The 23,250-nt window shown below is 37.7% G+C and overlaps 1 protein-coding gene across 6 annotated transcripts in view; it reads left to right on the top strand.

The window, feature by feature from the left end:
- The window catches only part of LOC116279758 (adhesion G protein-coupled receptor B1-like), a 120,039-nt gene that overhangs the window by 1,870 nt on the left and 94,919 nt on the right, over positions 1–23,250 (top strand). For 3 of the 6 annotated variants that reach the window (XM_072948918.1, XM_072948917.1, XM_072948919.1), the window contains exons 1-2: positions 3,590–3,627; positions 9,875–9,972. In XM_072948918.1, the coding sequence (XP_072805019.1) occupies positions 9,970–9,972 (3 nt within the window). In that variant the 5' untranslated portion in view covers positions 3,590–3,627; positions 9,875–9,969. Of the gene's footprint in view, positions 1–3,573; positions 3,628–9,874; positions 9,973–23,250 lie in introns of those variants that run through there. The other 3 variants (XM_072948922.1, XM_072948926.1, XM_072948923.1) reach the window with 3 other exon arrangements.

The raw sequence follows: 23,250 nt of genomic DNA, 5'->3' as shown, positions 1-23,250 counted from the left end.
CTTGTCTTTAAGTTGTTTCTCTTTTTTTCACATCGTACCATAGTCAGGAGAAGCCAAGTCGCACCTTAAACATTTTGCTTAGAAATAGCTTAATTTCATCACTTACAAGTTCTACTTTCCACAAAACACTAGAACATGAACACAATTCAGCTAAGTTTCCTGCCACTTTGTAACAAGGATAGAACACCTTTCCTTCAGTTTCCAATCACATGTTCTTCATTTCTGTCTGTGACCTCATCAAAATGACTTTTACCACTCATATTTCTACCAACATTCTGTTCAAGATTACTTAGGTATTCTCTGAGAATATTGAGGCTTACTCTACAACTCTCTTTTCTTTCTGAGCTTTCAACAGAATTGCCCCTGCGGGTCCAATGACAGCAGTGGACTTTTTCTAACATGCATTTCAAAACCCAGGCGTTACCCATTGCCCAGTGCTAAAGCTTCTGCCCCTTTTTTAGGTATTTGTTACAGCAATTCCCCACCTCTCAGCACCAATTTCTTAGTCCATTTGGGATGCTATAACAGAATATCATAGACTGAGTGGCTAAAACTGCAGACATCTATTCCTTGCAGTTCTCAAGGCTGGGAAGTCTAAGATCAAGGTACAGTAGGTTTAATGTCTGGTGAGGGCCCACTTCCTGGTTCAGAGAAGGGTGTATTCTTGCTCCTGATACCTTCACATTGAGGGTTAGGATTTCAACATATGAATTTGGGGGGGGCTGTGTGTGGATAAAAACATTAAGTTTACAGCAAAATGTAGTACTTAAAAAATTCGTATTTAAATATATTTATTAAATAAACACTGTAGCAATAATAACAGGGATAAGTAATAGTTTAAAGAGCGCATAATCTTACCTTCATCTTAACAAATCTGTTTGGAGAGCCTTAGTCTAATTATATTCTGGTGGCTGAGCTATTATTCAGTATGTACTTTCCTATGATCATTAGTTATCTCTGCTCAAAATTAAAAAAAAAATTTATATCGGTGAAATGTATATTTCATCTCATGGTTCAGGCTGAAGGAAGAAGCAGGCATTTCTTTATTAATTAAAAGGAAATGAACACCCCCAAAAACATAAATTTGTTGAATGTGTCACTGATCCAAAATTTTGAAAATCGTTCTTCATGTTATCCTTGGCAACACACGTTATTACTTCACATTACTTTTCTACTCCCCAACTCACGCTTCCCGGACAAAAAAGCAAGCAAACAACTTGTGTAACTTCATAATTATCAATGGTTTGTTGAGACATCTCTGCTCAGAATCTGTGTCCCTCACTCACAGCTTTGTTGCACATTCCCTTTCTGTAGTTTGAGAAATACTGATGCATTATGTATAACACTAATTTTGCTTTTGCCTGGTGAATAAGGGAATATAAACATTTAAAATAGTTTATGTAATATCTTAGTGGCATTAATTTCCAAATCAAGCAAAAATGTAAATAGAATAAAACCCTGTTATAGTGTTTTGCTTGAGATCCATCCATTTTAACCTCTACTCTATTATACGGATGCAATCATTTGAGTGATTTATTAACATCTTACAACCGTTTATTAATTGCTTCACATTCTTCAGATGCCACGTAGTAGGAAGAATAAAAGGAAAAGTACAATTTACCAAGTCCAGTATACTAGCCCTGTACAATACAACTGTCTGTGGAGATGGAAATGTTCCCCATCTGGACTCTCTCACGTGGCAGACTCTACCCACGTGTGGCTATTGAATGCTTAACATGTAGCTAGCGGAACTGAACTGTTAATTTAATTTTTTTTAATAACAGCTTTGTTGAGATATAATTCACATACTATACAATTCATCCATTAAAACTGTACAACACAATGGTTTTTACTGCATCCACAGAGTTGTGCAGCCATTACCACAATCAATTTCAGAACATTTTCATTGCCCCAACAAAAAAGCCGGTGCTCGTGCAGTCACTCCAGATGTCCCACCTTCCACACAGCCCTAGGCAGGCACTAATCTTTCTGTCTCCATGGTTTTGCCTATTTTGGATATTCCATATAAAGAGAACCACAATTTGTAGTCTTTCGTGACTGGCTACTTTCATTTTATTTAATGAAATTTAAATTTAATACTCACATGTGGCTGGTGGCTAACATAAGAAGCAAGTGAAGTAAGTAAAAGACCAAATACAGATGCTTAAGTAATGCTGAAGGCTAGGAGAAGATAATCCTGTAAAAGGGACATGTGGAAAACATGTCATAGAGATTGGAGATGAACCCAGACGGAGCCTAGAGATAAGACAATTTCCTGAAGGAGGCGATGGTTAACAGTACCAAATAATACAGAAGGGTCAAGAAAGAATAGTTTCAATGTGGTGATAGGAAGGGAATCCTGTTAACAAAGCACATTGATATATAGTACTTAATGAAGAATTTTATACTATTTAGAGACTGAATGAAGGAAGAAAATTTCAAGATCACTTAAGAGGAGTGTCAGGATTGATGTAAATCTTATTTTGTTTCTGTTAATATTTTTGGTGTAGGAATGAGCTTATATGTAGGCAGAAGAAAAGGATCCAGTGGAAATGAAGAGATGAGATGATTGAGCAGCGTTCTGAAGGGTGTGAGTGAAGGCAATACTAAGGTCATTAGCTTAGGAGTAAACCCTGCCAAGGAAGATAGATGTTGTCTTTCTCAGAGGCAGGAGTTAAGTGGAGAAAAAGTAGGTGAAGATACAGAGCAATTTTTACACAAAATGAAAGGAGACTAAAGGAACTCATTTACTTAAAGAAAGTGGGAATTAGGTCTTCTGAGGGTCAAGTTTTGTTCCTTCCACCATCATTCTAATCAGATGTGAAGAGGGGAGTGCTGAAAAGTACTCCAGAGGGGCTAGGACTATGGCAAGTAGAAGCATCACTTTCTTGTACATCTGTGGGTGCCCAAATGAACATGTCTCCTAAAAGGAACAGACATTTTCAGGTACATAAAGCCACATGAGGTCCAGCGATCCAGATGTGCCGTTTTTCACTTACTAGAAAGTGAAAAGTATCCAAAAGTTTATATGTGAGATTTTCAAGGACAAAATATCACTCCATTACTCATCTTCCCTCCCTCCCACTCTCTTTTCTTTTCTCCCTCTCTCCTCCCTCCCTTCTATCCTTCCTTTTTCCCGTCTATTTTTTCTTACACTTTGTAGAAAACAATGTACCATCTTTCTCTTTGCCCTGCAAGAAAAACTGGAAGCAAATAAATCACAAAGCTTTGGGAAAATCCAACATTAATCCATACTGTAATGAATATAGAATTTCATGTTATAGGTTGTAATAAAACTTTAGTATTCTCTTTATTTTTCTAAGTCATTCTTTTTTCACCCTGCCTCCAGTTTTATAACAGTTAGTGGAAGAGGCAGTAAGTGCTTTGAAAACCTGAAATGGCAACTATGCAAATATAAGAGAAAAAGATACTAATTAGTTGATATTGATTTAATTAATAACATTACTTTAGAACAGGCTTTTTATATAAAAGTGTGAGAAATTAAAGCCAATTTTTAAGGTATTACATATTTATGCATGTCTTTATTTATTTTAGGCTTTTAAAACCCAGGATGGATATCTTGTAGTTGGAGCAGGAAATAACCAACAGTTTGCTACTGTGTGCAAGGTAATCTGTAATATTTGGGTGGATGGATAATATATACAACAACTCATTTTGCACAAAGCCAGGAAAATTCAGTTTTCCCTAGGACAATGTTCTGTACTCACCTCAAGACTCCTTGCATTAGCACCTACAAGTATGCTCTTTTTATACTTACAAATGCTAAGGACAGGGTCTAAATTAGCACTCTGGTTTTATTTTAGTTGAGGTATCTGGCTGTATTTTGAAGAACTATAGTAGCTTAAATTATTCTAAAACTTGACCTGTCTACCAGCTCAAACAAAAAGGGCAAAAAGATCATTTTAAAGGGATTTATTTTTAACAAATTCACATTTTAACTTTTTAGCAATGGTCATATTAATATATGTTGTTCCTTCACTAGGCCTTAAATATAGGCCTTAAATATAGGCCTTGGGATCATTTAAAGTAATTTTATGTTGAAGATATTCTCAATTTTTAGCATTGCTTAGACCTTTTTTTATTTGATGTTTTTACCATTTATCTAGATTCTGGTCTTTTGTTTTCATCTAAGACTTTAGGTTTTGGTTCTTTTTTTAAGAGTTCTAATCCCAGGAGTATAATCTAGTTAAAAATATATATAGTTAAGTTTTGATTTTTCATATATAGGGAAAGGCCTTACCTGTTGAGGACTTTTTTGTGATTGGGAGAGGTTTTTTTTTCTTTTCATATTAACCACACTACCATGAGCTTTCAATTTGATTAAAGATGCCTGTGAATTCCTTAGAGGAACCTTATTTATTGCAGTTAACTTATTATGTATGAACATTATTTATTACTGTGCCTCTTTTGTATGAGAGGTTAATGAGCACAGCTAAAAACCACAGCAAAGGGGTGGCAAGTACCGCAGAGAAGGTGACAAGTGGAGATAGTTACAATTGCAGGAAGGGCTGGAACATCTGAGGTGGGAAAGAGGGGAACTTTTATAATGGTGACTCTGAGTAAGCGTAGAAAAAATTGATTCAAACATTTCATCTGGGATCAAAGAACCTTTATTATGAACGGTCAATGTTAAAAATTTGAAACATACGGAAGCTGTTGCCTGTGAAGTCACTTGCGTACTCTCGCTGCAGAGATGTAAAACCCAGTTCATTGCTATAAATGAGTGCAGATTTTCTTCCTGGGCCATATGTTTTGGAGTTTTCTCTCTCCAGAATTGGGGTGGGGAGGGGGTAGAAATTACTGGTTGAGATATTCTTCACTGTTGAAAATAACTGTACTGAGTTCTTTTTATTTTTGATTCATACTGCTGATCATTTTGAAACTTTGGAACCTCCTCATAAATATCCATAAGACCATTTTTTCTTGAAAAAGATTTTTATTTCAAAGCAGAATATTTGCCATAAGTTTTAGTACTAAAATATGACTTTTTGTTATGGTGTGTTATGACACTTTTTTTAAAAAGGAGACCAGCAGAGGGCCTTGGAGAATGGCGTACTTGACCTTGTTTTTCCCATATGTGAGTTAGGAATGATAATCCCTGTTATGCGCCATTAAGGCAATGTCTATAAAACTGTGAGATCCTCAGAAGAAAAGTTTTATGTGTACAGGATTTTAATGCTATCTACATACTTTACTAGGCATCTTGAGCAAACGTTGGAATCCGATAGACTTTTTCATAATTATATCCTTACATATAAGCTCGTCCTAAAAATCTTTTCTTCTAAACGTAAATGTTTCTGTATTTGATTCAGGGTTCTCCTCCCTCCCATATATACTGAGTTTTTTCTAAGTATTTGTGTTCACATCTATCTTTTACTGAGGGTGCTACAATTCAATCTGGCCGTGTAGAAGATGAGGGCCCCAGGTTTTGACAGCGAGACTCTCAACTTGTTTTTGTTTTTGTTTTTTGCCAGTAATGTCCATCATGAAAGACAGGGCAGTTCTGCCTCCTGGGGAGAAATGTAGCAGTATTGTTTGCAATGAATGAGTAGAATTTGTTTCTGTCCAATCTGTTTCCAAAATAGAATTTGATAATGCTGGTTGCCTAGTATTTCCTGGGGAGGGGTCCCATTAGGATACTCTTATTGTCAGGGATGAGAGTGAGAGTAAGAACCTTGGGTTCAAGGCTTGGGGTTCAGAAAATCTTCCTGCATATAACGTGAACCTTGGCTTGTAACAAATCCTATTTTATATTCCTTAACATGATACAGAAGAGTAGGGAATGTGAGCATATGTAAGCTATTTTAAACTGATTGATGCCAACACTAACGGGTATTCCTATCTGAAATACATGGACATCCTTTTAAAAATCATATATACTGAAAGTTCCTTTTTTGGAGGCAATATACATTGGTTCTCAACTTCAGCACACACTGGAAATCTCCTTGAGCCCCTTTCCCAAAGATTTTTGACTTACTATGCGAGGTGGGGCACAGGAAACTTCAATTTTAATAAGCACTATAGTTGGTTTTGAAGCAGGTGGTCTGAGGGCATTCTAATTCTAGGGCATTCTGTGAGTCTGGAAACCAGTCAGGTGATCTCTGGCGAGGTACTTCATCGTTGCTGAACATCTGCGCCTTCATGATAAAATGAAGATTATGATACATTACTCTACTAATATGTAACTTTTGGGGTTTTGTAAGAGTCAGAAAGGTAAAACAGTACAGTCCTGGCTCACAGTGTGAACTTGATAAATGGGCTTTCTAACAGTTAGGCGCAGAGATTCTGATTCTGGGTAAAATGGAGTAAGCACGCTTCTCCCTGTCTCTTCCATGGAACACAGTGATGAAACTGCTCAAAATGTGTGGCGCATCTATAAGAGGACTCTGAAAATGAGCAGTAGCAGGAGAATTGGGGAAGAACACCAGAATTTGAAGTACTTGTAAACTGGCAATAAATTGACCATTTCCCCCCCTCTGATTATTCCTTTTCGTAAACACAGTGGGAGCCTGAAATCTGGAAATGGGCACAGGGGAACAGAGCTGAGCTCCAGGAGATGCCCTTCCTTCCTGGTGTGAGAAGCAGGAAAGCGAGCTCTGTCTAACGTCAGAGTGTGGAAATCCTCCATTTTTTCCTTCCTCCTAATTTCCTTACACCGCAGCCTATAAGCAGTCCTGTAATAGCAGCAGATGACCAGGAGCCAAAACTCTGAGGAAGGGGAGCTTTCTTCTTTATCACTGAGCCGGGATCCCAAAAGAGAGGGGTGAATCCTTGTTGCTTTTTTCTCTGCCCTCCCACTGACTGGCCTTTGCCCTGGAAGTGTGCTGGGAAGTGGGGTAACTAGAGAGGAGCACTAGGGAACTGGAAAGAGGTTGTACAGAAGGAAGAGCTTCAGAAAGCGGTCTTTAAAGTTGTTTGTGAACTCCTGCGCTCACCCCTGAGCTGTGCGTGCATTGATCTGATCCTAACCAGGACACCAAAGATGCTGAGAACTGTGTTAGCAAACAGACGACTGCCCAGGCTGCAGCATGACCACGAAGTGGGGCACAGGTGGGCCCGACTCAAAAAAGCACTGCAAAGGCTTTGAAAGCTGAACTAATCCTAGAACCAAAGCACACAGAAAGTGGGTTGCGACTTGCAGCCTGGTGAACTGCTTGCTAAAAACAATTACAACAAAAATTTTCTGTAGGATTTAAACAAGCCCCAGAGGCTTGTAACATAATACTCAAAGTGTCCAGGATACAGAAATAGAAGACATGAAGAACAAAGTGGACATTTTAGAACTGAAAAATACAACCGCCAAATACAGGAACAAACACCTCACTGACTGAGCTCAATAGCGCAAAGGAGGTGACAGAGGAAACAGGGAACATGGATAAATAGAAATTACTCAGTCTGAACAACAGAGCGAAAAAAAGATAACCCCTTCCACAAAATGAAAGAGTGAGCAGCTCTTCAGGGACCTGTACGGGACGAGAACAAAAAAAGTCTAATATTTATGCCATTGTTGTCCCAGAAGGAGAGGAGAAAGAGAACATACTGAAAACATTGTTGAAGAAATTATTTCTTCCATTATGGCTGGAAACTCCCCAAATTTGGTGAAAGATAAAAACCTACAGATGTAATAATTTCAGCAACCCTCCCTCAAAAGATAAATCCAAATAAATAACATGCCCAAACATGTCAGGATACTACTGCTGAATGCTGAAGACCAAGAAAGATACGAAAGTACCCAGGGGAAACGATGTGTTACTTTTGGGGGAACACTGACTCAATTTACTGCACACTGCTGGCCAGAAACTACAGAACCCAGTGAGGGGTAACACAACATGTTTAAAGGGCCAAAAGGAAGGCGCTCTCAACCCAGAATTCTGTATCCAATAGGAAGATCCTTGAGAAATGAAGGTTAAGTGTATATTCTCCCTTACCCTCCCCACGCTTTCCCATCCTCCCTTTTTTTTTTTAATAATAGAATTTTTTACTTTGCATTCTTTTTTTATTGAAGTTTGGTCAGTTTATAATGTTGTGTCCATTTCTGGTGTACAGCATAATGTTTCAGTCGTACATATACATACATGTATTCCTTTCATATTCTTTTCCATTATAGGTTACTACAAGATATTGAATATAGCTCCTTGTGCTAGACAGTATAAACGTGTTGTTTATCTAGCCAGCCTTTTTTGAACAAACACATGCTTTCTTATTTCTGTTGGCGGGGAGGATAGTGCCCACTTGGAATAATTCACACTTATTTAGTGCTTAGTATGTTAAGCACTTTTACTTGCATTGTTTTATTGGGTCCCAAGCAACACCCTTTTTCCAAGTACCTAAAGCACAGTTAGGACCACAGCATTTGAAACAGTCTCCCTAGAAACATTTTGAGTGTTGGCAGAACTGAAGACAAAAGGCTGATTACTTTGACCCACTATTTAACACCAACTTTCAAAAAGAAAGGAGGTCCAGTTAAGTCCAACTTAGTGCATCACAGTCACCACAGAGTGCAAACACTAAGTACTCTTTTTGTAGCTTATAGTATATTCAGGGTGAGACCGCGTTTATAAAGTTAACACGCGATCTACTGAAGGCACTTGCTTTTTCTTGAAATGACTTATTCCCTCGTAGGGAGGGAGAGTGGGTTTTGATTCCTGGATAAGCCGAGGCCATTTCAGGGATCAGGCATGGTGACAGGGAGGTTTTTAGAATGGGCACTGTATGCGGTGTCACGTTTTAAAATCTGGGAGAGTTATGCTGTCTTTATTATTCCCAAAGGAAATGAATAAGTGAAACACGTGAAAGAGAAATGACACCACTGAGATGCTCTCTTGCCTTCAGGGAACCTTCCTCACTTTCTCTCTCCTTTTTAAAATGATTAATGGATTGATTTCATTTAAACTGTGGGAAACAAATGAAACCATGAAGAGTTCGTATTTAAAGCTAATACATTAATAGAGGTAGAGAAGCTTTCTGTAGGCCACATGGCCTGCCCTTAGCCCATAAATGCTCCTTCTGACTTCCCAACACAACTGCCAAACACTGCCTCCACGCGTTCTTTTTAAAAGTTCTTTTCCATCCCAAATCCACTTGGTACTTTCATTATGGTCTTGTTAAAATTGCAAGATGTCCACTGGGGCTTGCAAGATAGATTTTCTCTTTATTGAGGAGGAGCAAAAGAGGAAGTATATAAAAGCTTTTCTGTTTATTACTCCTTCAGGGAGTCGTATTAAAGAAAAATAGTGACACTTCTGTAGGAAGAATATCTTTTAATTTGACATTGTTTTAATGGTGAGCATTTGGGGCAAGTGTGTATGTGTTCCCTTTATTTTAGCACCTTGCACAACATCCCGGATAGGACTACTGGGACAGATAGTATTATTTTATTTACATGTGGAACAAATAAGTGAATGTACTTGCAAAATATATGTTGATCATGGGCTTCATGTAAGTGCAGACATGCACTTATGATTTGGACTCTTAGAATTAGGTCAATTTTACCCACTTTTGTATGTCTATCGTATTTTCTCTAGACAAGTTACTGTGGGAATCTGGTAACTCTTTCCCTATATTCTTATAAATGAGTACAAGACATTTTGGGGGCTTGATAACTCATTTTCTGTGTTCCTAGATATAGACACATGCTTAAAAGTGGTAAAAACTTATCAGTGACAAACCTCGTTGCCAGCATGACCCATCCTAACTGCATGATCCTTCCCTCTCTCTCTGTCCCTTTGCTTAGAAGTATAAAGACCAGCAAGGCATGGTCTTGGGGATGGACTGACAGGCCCCGAACACTCGTGCCCACAAGCAGGGACACAAAATTTGTGAATTACACCTTCAAATTATTTTTCTCTTCTAGATCTTGAATTTGCCTGAGCTGATTGATGATTCCATGTATAGAACTAACCACCTTCGGGTACAGAACAGAAAAGAGCTTATTAAAATACTGTCTACATGGTAAGCTTGGCTCTGCTATTTGTACATTTCAGAATTAATATGTCATTAGCATTTATCTGGTATTTTGTGGTGTTCTTTTTGGCTTATTTACATTAACTTATAATTTTTCATTTCACAAAACTGGTTAGTGGAAATATATTTTAAAGCTATGTTTTTCTTTCTTGAAAGCATTTTATATGTCTTATTAAGTACTGAATCATAACGATGATATAAATAAGAAAGTCATAATTACTTAAATTTGGTTGCTTCTCTGGGCCATGTATGTGTTTGGGTTTAGTCTGCCATAAATACTACAATAATAATTTAACATCTTTTTGTTACATTTATGGTAGTAAATGCTCACATACTTGACCTCATTTAACTCTTACAATCATTCTGTAAGTTCTGTTATTCCCATTTTACACGGAAGGAAACTGAGACAAGGGAGGTTCAGTCAAGAGTTTGCTGGCTTTTCTGAGCCTCCCCTGCGTAGCTTGTGATTATGATGTTTTGAAAACTGAGTTATGGGTCATAAAGTATTAATGCTAATCAATTAGAGCATTTGATTGCCAAATTATTCCATCTATGTCAGGTTATGCTTTTGTTAAAACCTGTACCAGTTTTTCAAGTCTGCCTCAGTAAGAGGTAATAAATCTAACTCTTTCCTATCAGTTTCACTTTTGTTTACGTCTAAACTTCTCAATCTGTGGAAATAGGCATTGTGGTTTTTGTGGATCTAAATGCCCACATGAACTGTCTTTCAGTGTGGAACTTTTGCTCTCATTGCACCAAAAAATTAAGCACTTTTGTTCAAACATTATATCTTGTCTTTTGGCAAGGGCATACCTATCTATCTATCTATCTGTCTGTCTATCTATCTATCTCAAAGTTCTTAGAAAATAAAATTCTGCTGATGGTACATTTATTTCTGTTCCCTTCATGTTTGTGAATCTCCACATGAGTCACCATTCATTACCTACTCTCTCTTGCCTGGATTTTAAGCACTTCTCTACGCTGCCTGTATCTCCCCCTTCAGTCAATAGGGGCTCTGTGTGTGGGGCTTATATGCAGAGGAGAGGGGAATAAGATCTGGGCTCCCCTCTTCTGGTCATCAGTTAAATAAAACGCAGATTCTGCTTCAAAGCCAGAGGGCCCTCAGTCATTAACCTTTCTCCACATGAGAATTGGCCACTTATTTCAGCTTTTTGCCTCTTTGCCTCTCAGGCAGTTTTTAATTCATTTAATTCATTGATACGACTTTTTCCTTTGACACCAAGGTTATCAAGTTTCAATAACAGGCACTAGTAAGAACCTTATCAAAAGCTCTTTGATGGTCTAAATAAATCATATCCATGCTGTGAGAAGAATGGACCCAACAAAAATACAAAACCCAGGCAAGATACAAGTGTCATCTTGTTGTTGAGTTGCTGGGACTTTTATACCTTCAAGAAGCACAAAGTTAAGCAATTGGTTTCATGTCCTAAAACTTGTATTCCTTGCTAAATTCTATTATAGAAATCTGCTGTGGAAAGACTTTCAGTAGCATCCGTAGCAGGTTAATTTTTAATTTCTCTCTTTGGGGTTAATCAGATAACCTGACATTTTCTTCTTTCTACTCTTGCATACCCAGAAGTGAGAGCGTCAGCATCTTGCAACCCATAAGGTCCTATGTCTTTGTTCAGACTTAAGGAGTCAGACTTGTAAAGAAGAGACTAAGGGTTAGTTTTAAGAGAGGAAACTTGATGGGGGAGGCCCCATCATCATTTGTCCTGCTGTTAAAACACAGACCGCAGAGAGGCCCTCGGTTGCTTGTAGGCCAGGGTCCCAGCTCTCTTGCCCTGGGGTGTGGGTGTGCTGTGCTGTTGTCTTGTGAGATGCAGGTCTTCAGTCTCTTCCAGCTCAAGTCTCTTCTCCTCTGTGGTGGATGGAAACAGTGATGACCAGGGAAGATCTGGATGTTGATTCAGTCCCATTGACAACCTTATCACTTGTTTTTCTGAACACAGTCCCTGGACTCATTAGTACTGTTAAGTGCTCGGCTTAAGAAGTCTGTTAAGAAGTCTCTGTGAATATTGTAAAATGTATCGTTTTCATGATATGATTCTGTGTTTTTCCAATATTCAAAATATTAGTGGCTCTGTGTTAATCATAGGATTAAATCTGATCTTTTTAGTCTGACTTCATGGCCTTCCACTATCTGACATGACCTTTCTCTTCCATGTCTTCTCAATATAGAGAAATCATATAGGGAGTTGGGTCTAGAGAGAGAATAGGGAAGGGCTGGGAAGGCAGGAAAATCGTGCTGTTAAAGTTATGACGACTTTATTATAAAGGAGTTTCTTAAACTTGTGAATCAAAGGAAATTTTTTGGTCATAAAATGAGTTTGCTTATCAGCAACTTTTATTTTCTATCTAACCTGACGTTACGTCTTTCTTTTTCTTCTAGTTTTATTGAGATGTAATTGGCATATAATATTGTATTAGTTTAAGCTATACCATATGGTGATTTCATATGTGTATCTATTCTGAAATGATTACCATAGTAAGTTTAGTTAGCATCCATCACCTCACAGTTACAAATCTTTTTTTTTTTCCATTGTGATGAGAACTTTAAGGATCTACTCTCTCAGCAACTGTCAAATATACAATACATTGTACAGTATTGTTAACTGTAGTCACCATGCTGGACACCACACCCACAGGACTCACTTGTCTTATAATTGGACGCTTGTCTTGTTTGACCGCTTCCACCCATTCTCCCTGCCCTGAAGAGACATCTTGAAGGGAACACTCTACTTGGTAGAGTTCAAAAAGTTTTCCAGCAGCTTAGAGTGGGCAAAACTTCCTCACCTGAAGAGACTTGAGGGCCCCAAGAGTTCCAATGGTATATGCTTCTCATTTGTTCATTCTCTTCTCATCTGTTTAACAGATATGTATTGAATACCTACTATGTGCCAGGGACTGGTGTGAGCACTAGGAAAGGAGCATTAAAAAAAACAGAACAAAAATCTCTGCCCTCCTGGACTTCCATTAGGGCAACCCTTACACCTTTTTAGATTTTTCTTTTAGACTTTTTCCATAAAAACATTTGTTTTGATATGCCTAAGAAGTTGTCCATATTTTTCATATAAACTTTTTGTAAATTTTGCTTCACAGATGTATTGCAGCTATAGGCTGTGCCTGTTAATAATTTATGATCTTTTTGTCTTTTTTTTTTTTTGAGGATGTTACAATGCACATGCTACAATTTTTGGGTGTGTTGTTTTCCAGTCATTTCTATAGAAAAGCATATTTTTGGTAACAGTAGCTGTATTGCCATGTGAATATACCATATTTTCCCTGTTGTCTGCATTAAACATTACATCATAATACTTTCCTTTAATGCTCATGGACAGTTTCCTTGGCCTACATTTTTATTTTAGAAAATCTTTAAAATATGTAAAAATGTAGAAGGATTTGTGAGTGAATTTGCACTGCAGACTTAAAAAAAAAGACTCTAGGAATGATGGACTTACAGTGTTTATTTAAAAAAAAAACAACACCTCTCAACCCTTTCATCCAAAAGTGAAAACAGAACCATTTATGGGTTTTTTTGGGTATATATGTATTTTTATTTAAGTCTAGTCAGTTTACAATGTTGTGTCCATTTCTGCTGTACAGCATAATGCTTCACTCAAACCATTTATGGATTTTTACAAAGTCTGCTCTCCTAAATACACATCAAGTATTCCTCTTGTATTTCAAAGTCTTCCTTATAGTATTTTTCCGGAGTAACTTTTGCTTAATTTCCTGAGTAATTTCCCGAGTAATTTCCCGAAGTAACTTTCCTGCCCATGGCAAGAGTTCATTAAAGTGTTTTAGAATCAGGTGATTCTCTTTGCGTTCTCCTATGAAATTCGTAGACTCTTTTGAAAGTGCCTACCAGAAATGTCAGTCACTTACCTCACTTTTCAGTTATTCTTGCTAAATTCAGTTTGTTGCTGCTGTCTGAGAGCAGGCTGACTCACTCAGGAAGGCAGCTGCATGTTTTTGTCATCAGCTGAGCTTTCCACAGCCAGCACACACACAGTTCCCCTCAAGTGCTCTCAGGTGTTGCTATTCCCAAACCATGGCTGGGAGCAAGTGTTTCTTTCTTTCTTTCTTTCTTTTTTTTTAATTTAAAGGTGGAAGACTTTCCCCTTGAGCTTGACATTTCATCCAGGGTGTTGCAGAGAGTCTGTTTACCCAGCTGCTAAGACCAAAAACCTAGGCAAAGCAAAAGCACGTTAAAAGTCCCCAGCTAAAACCCAGAAGAAGAGATATAATAGAGACTAATCCAGGGCCTGTTTCAACAAACGCCTTCTTTGCAAGGCTGAGGAGCAACAAACGCGTCATGCAGTGCTGTTCGCACACGGGGCCAGCATTTTTGCAATAGTTAGGACCTCTCGAGGGAGAGACTGAAAGTCATGATGTGCATTGAACTAAGAAGAGAAGGATTAAGATGATATATTAGTAGTTGGGGAGAAATAATAGGAAGACATGAAATGAGGATGAAGGAAAAGAGAAATAATGGGTTAAATAGAAATACAGTTCATCTTATTCCTCCCCCTCCCCTCTTCATCAATGTTAATGGCCACTAACTGTGCGCCTTGTCCTGCAGATACAGAGATGAAAGATGAGGTCGATTCTTAGTCTAAGCAGGAAAAGAAACAAGTAAAGCAATGAATTAAGTAGCATGTATGAAGTGCAGCTGTAAACGTTCGCACAGGGTGCAGGGAGCCCAGAGAAGGGGCAGCTACTTCAATCTGGGCGAGTCAGAGAAGGCTTCCTGGAGACAGTGTCACCTGAGGTGAGTCTTAAAGGACAAACAGAATTAGGCAAGTGAAGAAAAAAGACAGTTCAAAGAAGGAAATATTGAACTGAGTGTAATTTTATAGGGAGAAAAAAATTACAGAAGAAGAAAAAAAAGTAGCTTGGAAAGAAACTGATGACAACTTCTAAACTGCTATTTGAAAAATGCTGTACATGTTAAGGAAGTGAATGTCAGTATCGTCCTAGTGAAGGCATTGCTAAAAAGTTGGTCACACGAAGTTGTCATAAATAAAACCAACAGAGTAAGATACATTTACCTTTAAAAGTACTGTGGCCAATCCTTTAGTAAAATAATTACTTTCGGTTTTGAATGATCTCAGTTTTTCTTAAGTTTCTGGTAGGTAATTGAATATTTATTTTTGGAGTGTACTATCTTAAAATACTGTGAAATTAAATGCCTTCTAAACAGGACCTTCTAAACAGAGGTGCTAATAAACAAATATTTGTTGAATTGAATCCAGAATTTATTAAAGAGCTTCATCTCTTCATTTTTGATGTCAACTTATTTTTAATAGGCTTGTTCAGAATATTGGAGAGTTGGACCTAGAGCATTTTGGGCTGTTGATGGAGGGGTTGTGACTTCAAAGCTGCCTAAATACAATGTTAATTAAAAAAAAAAACTGCCATTTTGGTACCATCAGGCAAATTTGGTCACTCCACTTCCCTGGCTAGGTCTTTCAGGGAGTCTCCATAGCTTTGAAGATAAAGTTTAAACCATTTATCTTAACACATGTAATTGCATCTCCCACTTTTGCCTTTGAACCACCTACAACTCCTTATAATTTGGTCTGGTCTTTTAATCCGCTGTGTCTTCCCACATGCTCATTGCTTTTCACTAAAATGATGAAGCTTCTTTGGCTCACTGGCTGCTACCAATCCTTTAAAATGAGCATGAGTTTTGGGAGGTTTCCCTATCTCATTTGTGTATTTTAAGCAGCTCTTCCCATGTTGCTGCATCAGAGCATCTGTTGCACTCAACTGTCATCGATCGTCCTCCTTGACAAGACAGTCAATTTCTTAAGGCAGAGACTATCTTTTTGTTTTTAAAGACATTTTTTAAGAAACCCCATGTCGGGTCAAAATAAAAAAAGAGGAGAGAAATGATAGCTGGAAATGAGCACTTTTTGCAAAAGTAACCCAGGAAGCCTGTATTATGATCCCCAGAATGTCAAAAAGACCTGAATTTGAGATCAGAGTCTTCCACTCACTCACTCTGTGGTACTGAGCGAATCAGAGGAGCACATATAACATATATAAATCAGAGGATTTGCTCAGGACCACATATAACATATATAACGTATATAACAGTGCATATAACAATACCTACATCACTGTCAGAATTAGAAACCAGATCAGGCATGAAAACAGCTAGCACAGCCTTCAGCATAACAACAGTGCCCACTGCATTTTAGGAGAATCTCAATCCTCAAGAATCACAAATTAGAGCTTGCAAAGTTCTCCTGTATCATTTTTTTAATTCATGGATGCCATGTTTTTGAGAGATTTTTCTCTCCCAAAGGGTAATTATTATATGAATTAGTGTGCACAATTTTTATTCAATTAAGTTCTATGTAACTGCCAATCAAATCCCAATTAGGATGATAGAAACAGTGTTATTGTACTGATTTGATTTAATTCTAGCAAGAGTAAAGCACAACATTCTAGTTGCCCTCTGTGGCCTTGTTGCAGCTAAATAAATGATTTCTGTTTGAATTTTTTAACAAATTAAAAATAGCTCACAAGAGTTAGGAATACATTTAACTTTGTACAGTGCCCTTAATGAAGGCTATTAATAGTGCTTAGTTTTTTTCTTTTTTTAAGCCCAAAGTGGACCTTAATGGCCCATGTTCTATTCCCTTTCAAGAAACACTGTTTCTCAGTGTGGGCAGTGAATTTGGAACATGCGAACATTCCGCGTAAGCTATTCCATGCATTTGTGGTTGTGCCCTCGTAAAGAATGAAACACTTGAGTGTGTTCCTGAGCTGCTGCGCTGTGTTAATAGCCTCTATGAGAAGTTTTAGTCAGGGCCTTTGAACTCTGAAGTAAAACACATCCATGAGTTCTCCTGTGTCATTTTTATGGTTACATTTTTCAAAAAGTTTTAATGGGTATCTCTGGCCTTCCTGAAAGCTGTTGACTTTACTTTTCTCTTAAATAACATCTATAATATCCTTAATTTTAATTTTTAGTAGAAAATAAAACTACCTCATATTTCATCTCTGACAGACCCCTGTCTCTTGCCCCTTCCCCTGCCCCCCTTTCTTAAATCTGCATTTAAGTCCTCCCTCCTGCCGCTTTCCACGGCCCCATCTTCCTGTCCTTACCCTGTGTTTCATAATTTGAGCCCTATTGCAATTAAGTCATGGCTATTATGGACCAGCTTCCTGGCTGGGTTTTACCTATTTGCAGGAAAGCTTCATTGAACAGGTGGTTTGCTTAGAGATCCTGGAGGCTTTTATCAATGGCTGTCTATATGGTATAATTTAGAAGGACTGGAAGGCACCTCTTGTGAAGGGAATGTAACCCTTCCTGACACATAGCTCGCTGATTTCAGAAATTCTGCGATTATAGGTTTTAGGGGCTTGAAAGTGTGTCCACCCTTCAGTTTCAAATAGCACAGGGGGAGTTGAAGCACTAACTCTTTGAGTAAGTAAAATTCCCCCAGGCCCTTTCCTCAGACTAGATTTTTTAACTGGAGAAATCACCAAAGCCCTGGCTGCCTAAGGTGGGCGAGGAGCAGAATAAAAGGCTGAGGGCAGTCAGGGGCCTCAGAGGTTAAGCTGCCCTCACTGACACTTTTGCCAGGGCTGGAAGGCTGGGAAGTCTCTTTTAACTCTGCTTAATTCCTCCCCTCTCTCAGCCTCGCAACCTTCGACTCTCCCATGTCTACATGGTTTTAATATACATAGAGAAACTTACTGTTTTCTCCCATGGAAACTTTTTTTGTTGGTCTAATATTCTTTTTCTCATGTGATCACATTTTAAAATCTCTTCTGCCAGCCTTTCCCCCCTCCCTGCTGACTTCTATTAGCATCTTATGAGGCTGCATTTCATGTGATTTATATATATCCTCAAACTACATATTTAGTTTATTGTAACCTCCCCCCAGACTTTCATAATGCCTTGAATCATATCATTGTAGGTTTATCTGGCATCCAGTGCAGAGGGCTGATTTGGATAAATGGGTCTGACGTTCGCCGAGGGTCACATTTGTTTTCTTATGCATTCCGTGGCAGCTCTGCCATTATCAGCTAATAGATGGTCCCTTGTAAAATGTCTACATTTTATGTGGTACATTTTTCTGAATGTTGGTTCTTTGGAGATAGATTTAAGTGGCTATGTGTTGTTACTATAAAATCAGCCTGGAGGGAAAAAGAATGAAAGAAACCCAGCCCTGGGATGCATCCCTTTGGCTTACAGAATGCAAAAGGAACCACTGCAACTCCAAACAAGCTCCACATGACCAGGGCTCTTTCCACGCTGTTAAGAGAATTCTTTGTGACTGAGAATCAAGTGATGTCTTTAAGTGAGTCAGGATGGAATGGAATGTCATCCCACTCCGTCCCTCCCCCTTCTTTTTTCCAGGAGGGCTATAAACCATTCCACACTGCCTTTTAGTAGAAAGAATTAGGTGGTAGTGGTGGGATATTTATATGCATGTGCAGGGGGGGATGATGGTGGTGGGAGGCAGTCCAGTAAACTCTGTTTCCCTGGATAAAACATTTAATACCTTTGGTTCTCCATTGGAACTTAATGTATATTTTTAGATTTATAGAATGTTAGAGTCCTAAACACTTGGGGAGCTGGATAGAACTTTGTATATCATTGAACTTAACCCCTTCCTAAGTGTAAGAACTTAGAATTTAACAGCATCATAGCCAGAGACCCCTTGAAATCTGGTGGGAGTTTCCACAAAGCCAACTCGAAAGGCCTTCCTTTTGGGAGGGTGTGGGCACAGCTCTCCAGACTTTGCTGGCTGACCTGCTTTTGCTCTTGACTTTTGAATTGGCTAGAGAATCTGGAGTTTGACTGGGTCTCCTGACGCTCCAGTTTGCTTCTCGGACTCCCAGACTCATTCCTGCCCTGCCCAATTTCCTGCCGGCCTCTGGCTTGGACTGAGTTCTGGTCTGCAACTATTTCCCTGCCCCACCACCCCCTGACCCCACTTGGGTTCTATTCTTATCTTTTAACTTCGGCTTTCCAGCTTGGGCCATCCTTGGGCTTTTGATCTTACATCAACTGATGTTTCTGGTGAGAGCTGACTCCACCGCTCTCCCAGTGCTGACAGCTGACATCCCTGCTGAGTCTTGATTTCCACCAGCTGTCCAGCATCCTGGAACACTCCCTAGTGACCAGCTGCTCCTGGCCGTCTTCACCTGGACAATCCACAGTAGTTTTGGCAAGCAACTCACTGCTTCCAGTGCCAGACTGGACCTACCTTCGATCTTGTTTAACATGCTTTCCCCAGTATCACATCGATCACTGGTAAGGCTCAAATTGGAATCTTCTGAATATGAAGGCGTTGTCCACAGTACTCACAGGTCAGATGCTTATTTCTCTTTTCTCTAACTATAAATTTTGTGTTTAGAATAATCCTGGCTAGGAAAAGAAAATGGGTGAACATTCTGCACCTCCCGTGCCACCACACACACACACACACAATCTCTTAATCTTTCAATTTATAAATTTGCATTTTTCTTTCATAATGATTTTTCTTTCCCCTATTGTGAATTGTTTTTCTTTTCTCATTTGCTAACTTTGGAAAAAGAAAAATCCAGACATTGGAATGTCTGCGTTTGTTTAAGTCACAGTACTCTGTTCAATTTAATGAAGGGAAACAAAAAAAGGAAAATCAGAATGCTGGCCTAGATCTTTGTGGCTCTGGGATGGCCCCTTTTGGTGGCCATTGATATATACTATATTTGGAAAATAAAAGTAATTGGTGGTTCCACGCTATTTTTAAACACATCAAAGTACAGAAACATGTTCTACAATAAAAAAATTTAGATCTATGAGAAAGAGAAATTGTGAGTAACATAACTGTTTTGTAGTGATTAACATACTATTTTCTAAAATAGTTAAATAAAAAGAGGATTTATTTATATTTAATGAGGTGGTGGTAATAGATATATGTCACACGGCATACTGTGCCAACAGAGGGCTTTTTCTAGGGTCTATAGAACATTTACAAGCACTGATTACAAACTAGGCTACAAAGAAAATCTTAGCTTCAGGAAAGAAAACTAACCACAATGAAATATTTTAAAAATTAATAACAAATTTAAATATTTAAATATAGTCATAACTATAAAACATAGCATGCAAGCCAAAGAAATTTAATATGGGGTGAAAATTTAAAAATCATAGTTAACTATCATGGTGTAGTAAACCATCCTAAAACTTACTGCCTTAAAATGTGTCTGAAAACTTTTTCTGAAAAAATGTCGATAGTAAATAGGCTTTGCAAACTATGTGGTTTTCCTTGTAGCTACTTAACTCTAGCACAGTAGCGAGATGGCAGCCATAGACAATACTTAAATGAGTGAGTGTGACTGTATTCTGAAAGGCCTTTTTCTATGTATATTGAAGGTTGAATTTTCATGTTTTTCATGTTATGAGATATTATTCTTTTGCTCTCTTTCAACTATTTAAAAATGTTACATCCATTTTTTGTTGTTGTTGAAAACTTACAGGATTTGCTCTGTTAACAATTTTCTTGCACATTATACAGCAGTGTTAGCTATAGTCATCATGCTACATCCTTAGTAAAAACTTAAGTATTTTATAACTGGAAGTTTGTGCCTTTTAACTATCTTCTTCCAATTTCCCTTCCTCTCATTCTTCACCTCTGGTAACCACAAGTCTGATCTCTTTTTCCTATGAGTTTCTGTTTGTTTGTTTGTTTTATTTTTTATTTTATTTTTTTTACTGCCACATATAAGTGAGATCATATAGTATTCATCTTTCTCTGTCTGACCTACTTCACTTAGCATACTGCCTTCAAGGTCCATTCATGTTTTCACAAATGTTAAGATTTCCTTACTTTTTAAGGCTGAATAATATTCCATTGTCTAAGTATACCACAACTTACTTATCCATTCATCTATTGATGGACACTTAGTCTGTTTCCATTCCTTGGCTAAAGCAAATGATATATATTCTTCTGAACATGGGGATGCAGGTATCTTTTTGAGTTAGTGTTTTTGTTTCCTTTGGGTATCTTCCAGAAGTGGAATTGCTGGATCATGTGGTAGTTCTATTTTTAATTTTTTGAGGAACCACCATACTGTTTTCTGTAGTGTAGCACCAATCTACAATCCCACCAGCAGTCTCCAGCAGTTTCCTTTTCTCCACGTCTATGCCAGCATTTGGTTAATCTTTCCTATTGTTTTTCTGTTCCCTATTTCATTTGTTTCTCTTCCAATCTTTATTATTTCCTTCCTTCTGCTATCTTTGGGCATGGTTTGTTCTTTTTCTAGTTTCTTAGGCATCGAGTTACATTGTTTATTTGGAATCTTTCTTGCTTTTCAATGTAGACATTTACTGCTGTGAATTTCCTTAGAACTGCTCTTTGCTGCATCCCATTAGTTCTGGTATGTTGTGTTTTCATTTTCATTTGTCTCAAGAATCTTTTTTATTTCCCCTTTAACTTCTTCTTTGATTCAGGAGACTGTTGTTTAATCCCCATGACTTGGTGAATTTTCTAGTTTTCTTCTTGTTACTAATTTCTTGTTTCATGCCATTGTGTCAAAGAAGGTACTTGGTATGATCTCACTCTTTTTGAATATGCTAAGACTTGTTTGTGGCCTAACGTATGGTCTATCCTAGAAAATGTTCCATGTGCACTTAAAGAGAATGTATATTCTGCTGTTGTTGGATATATTCTGTATATGTCTGCTAAGTCCAATTGGTCCTTAGTGTTGTTCAAACCTCCTGTTTCCTTATTGATTCTCTGGGTAATCTATCCACTGTTGAGAATGGGGTATTAAACTCCTCATCTATTGTTCTATTACTTTTTATTTCTCCTCTTAGCTCTGTTAGTTTGTATTTTATATATTTAGCTGTTCCAATATTGGTCACATAAATGCTTTTAGTTGTTGTAGCTTCTTTGATATATTGACTTCTTTATCATTATATAATGACATTCTTTGTCTCTTTTTATCATTTTTAGTTTAAAGTCAATTTTTTTCTGATAGACGTATAGCGACCCCTGCTGTTTTTGGCTACCATTTGCTTGAAATTGCTTTTTCCATCCCTTTTCTCCCAGTCTACATGTGTCTGTAAGGCTAAAATGAGTCTTTTATAGGCAGCATATTGTTAGATCTTATTTTTTAACATTTAATTCAGTTATTCTATATCTTTTAATTGGAGAAATTAATCTTTTTACATTTATGGTAATTATTGATAGGTTAGGAATTACTATTGCCATTTTCCTTATTGTGTTCTGGTTGCTTTGTAGATCTGTTGTTCCTTATTCCTTATCCTGCTATCTTTTTTGCATTTTGATGTCTTTTAGTATCAGTGTTATTTGACTTCTTTATTGTATTCTTTTGGGTGATTACTACTGGATTTTCCCTTGTGGTTGCTATGAGCCTTACATAAATATCTTAAACTTACAACACCCCATTTTAAACTGATAATGACTTAACTTCTGTAGAATTTATAAACTTTACAATTTACTTCTCCTTCATCTCTCATTTTAGGTAATTACTGTTACAGTTTACATGCTTTTTATACTGTGTAACTAATAGATTATTGTAGTTATGGTTGTTTTTACTATGTTTTTAAAAAATTTTTTTAAACTAGCCCTTGTATGTGAATTATGCACCGCTATTACCATATTGCAGAATCTACCTATGACTGTATATTTACCAGTACCAGTGAGATTTAAACTTTTTGTGTTTTTCTGATGTTAATTAGTGTTCTCTTACTTGCACTCGAAGAATTCCCATTAGCATTTCTTGTAAGGAAGGTCTAGTGGTAATGGACTTCTTCAACTTTCGTTTGTTTGAGAAAGTCTTTATCCCTCTTTTGTTTCTGAAGGACAGGTTTTCTGGGTATAGAATTTTTGATTGGCACTTATTTTTCTTTGAGTGTTTTGAATATGTCATCCCATTCCCTCTTGGTCTGGAGAGTTTCTGTTAAGCAATCCAGCTATACTCTTATGGGGGTTCCCTTGTATGTAACTTCTCTCTTTTCATTTGCTGCTCTTTAAATTCTTTCCTTGTCTTTGACTTTTGACAATTTAATTGTAATGTGTCTCAGTGTAGTCCTGTTTGGGTTCAACCTATTTGGCGAATTTTGGGCCTTGTGTATCTAGATATCCATTTCTCTCCCTAGGTTCAGGAAATTTTCAGCCATTTTGCTTTAAGTATACTTTCTGTCTCTTTCTCTTTCTCTTTTTCTGGAATTCCCATAATGCAAATACCGTTTCTTTTCATTCTGTC

The sequence above is a fragment of the Vicugna pacos genome, chromosome 24, assembly GCF_048564905.1.
Source record: "Vicugna pacos chromosome 24, VicPac4, whole genome shotgun sequence".
Taxonomy (NCBI): domain Eukaryota; kingdom Metazoa; phylum Chordata; class Mammalia; order Artiodactyla; family Camelidae; genus Vicugna; species Vicugna pacos.
The sequence above is the reverse complement of the archived record's forward strand: the minus strand, read 5'-3'. Positions and strand labels throughout refer to the sequence as shown.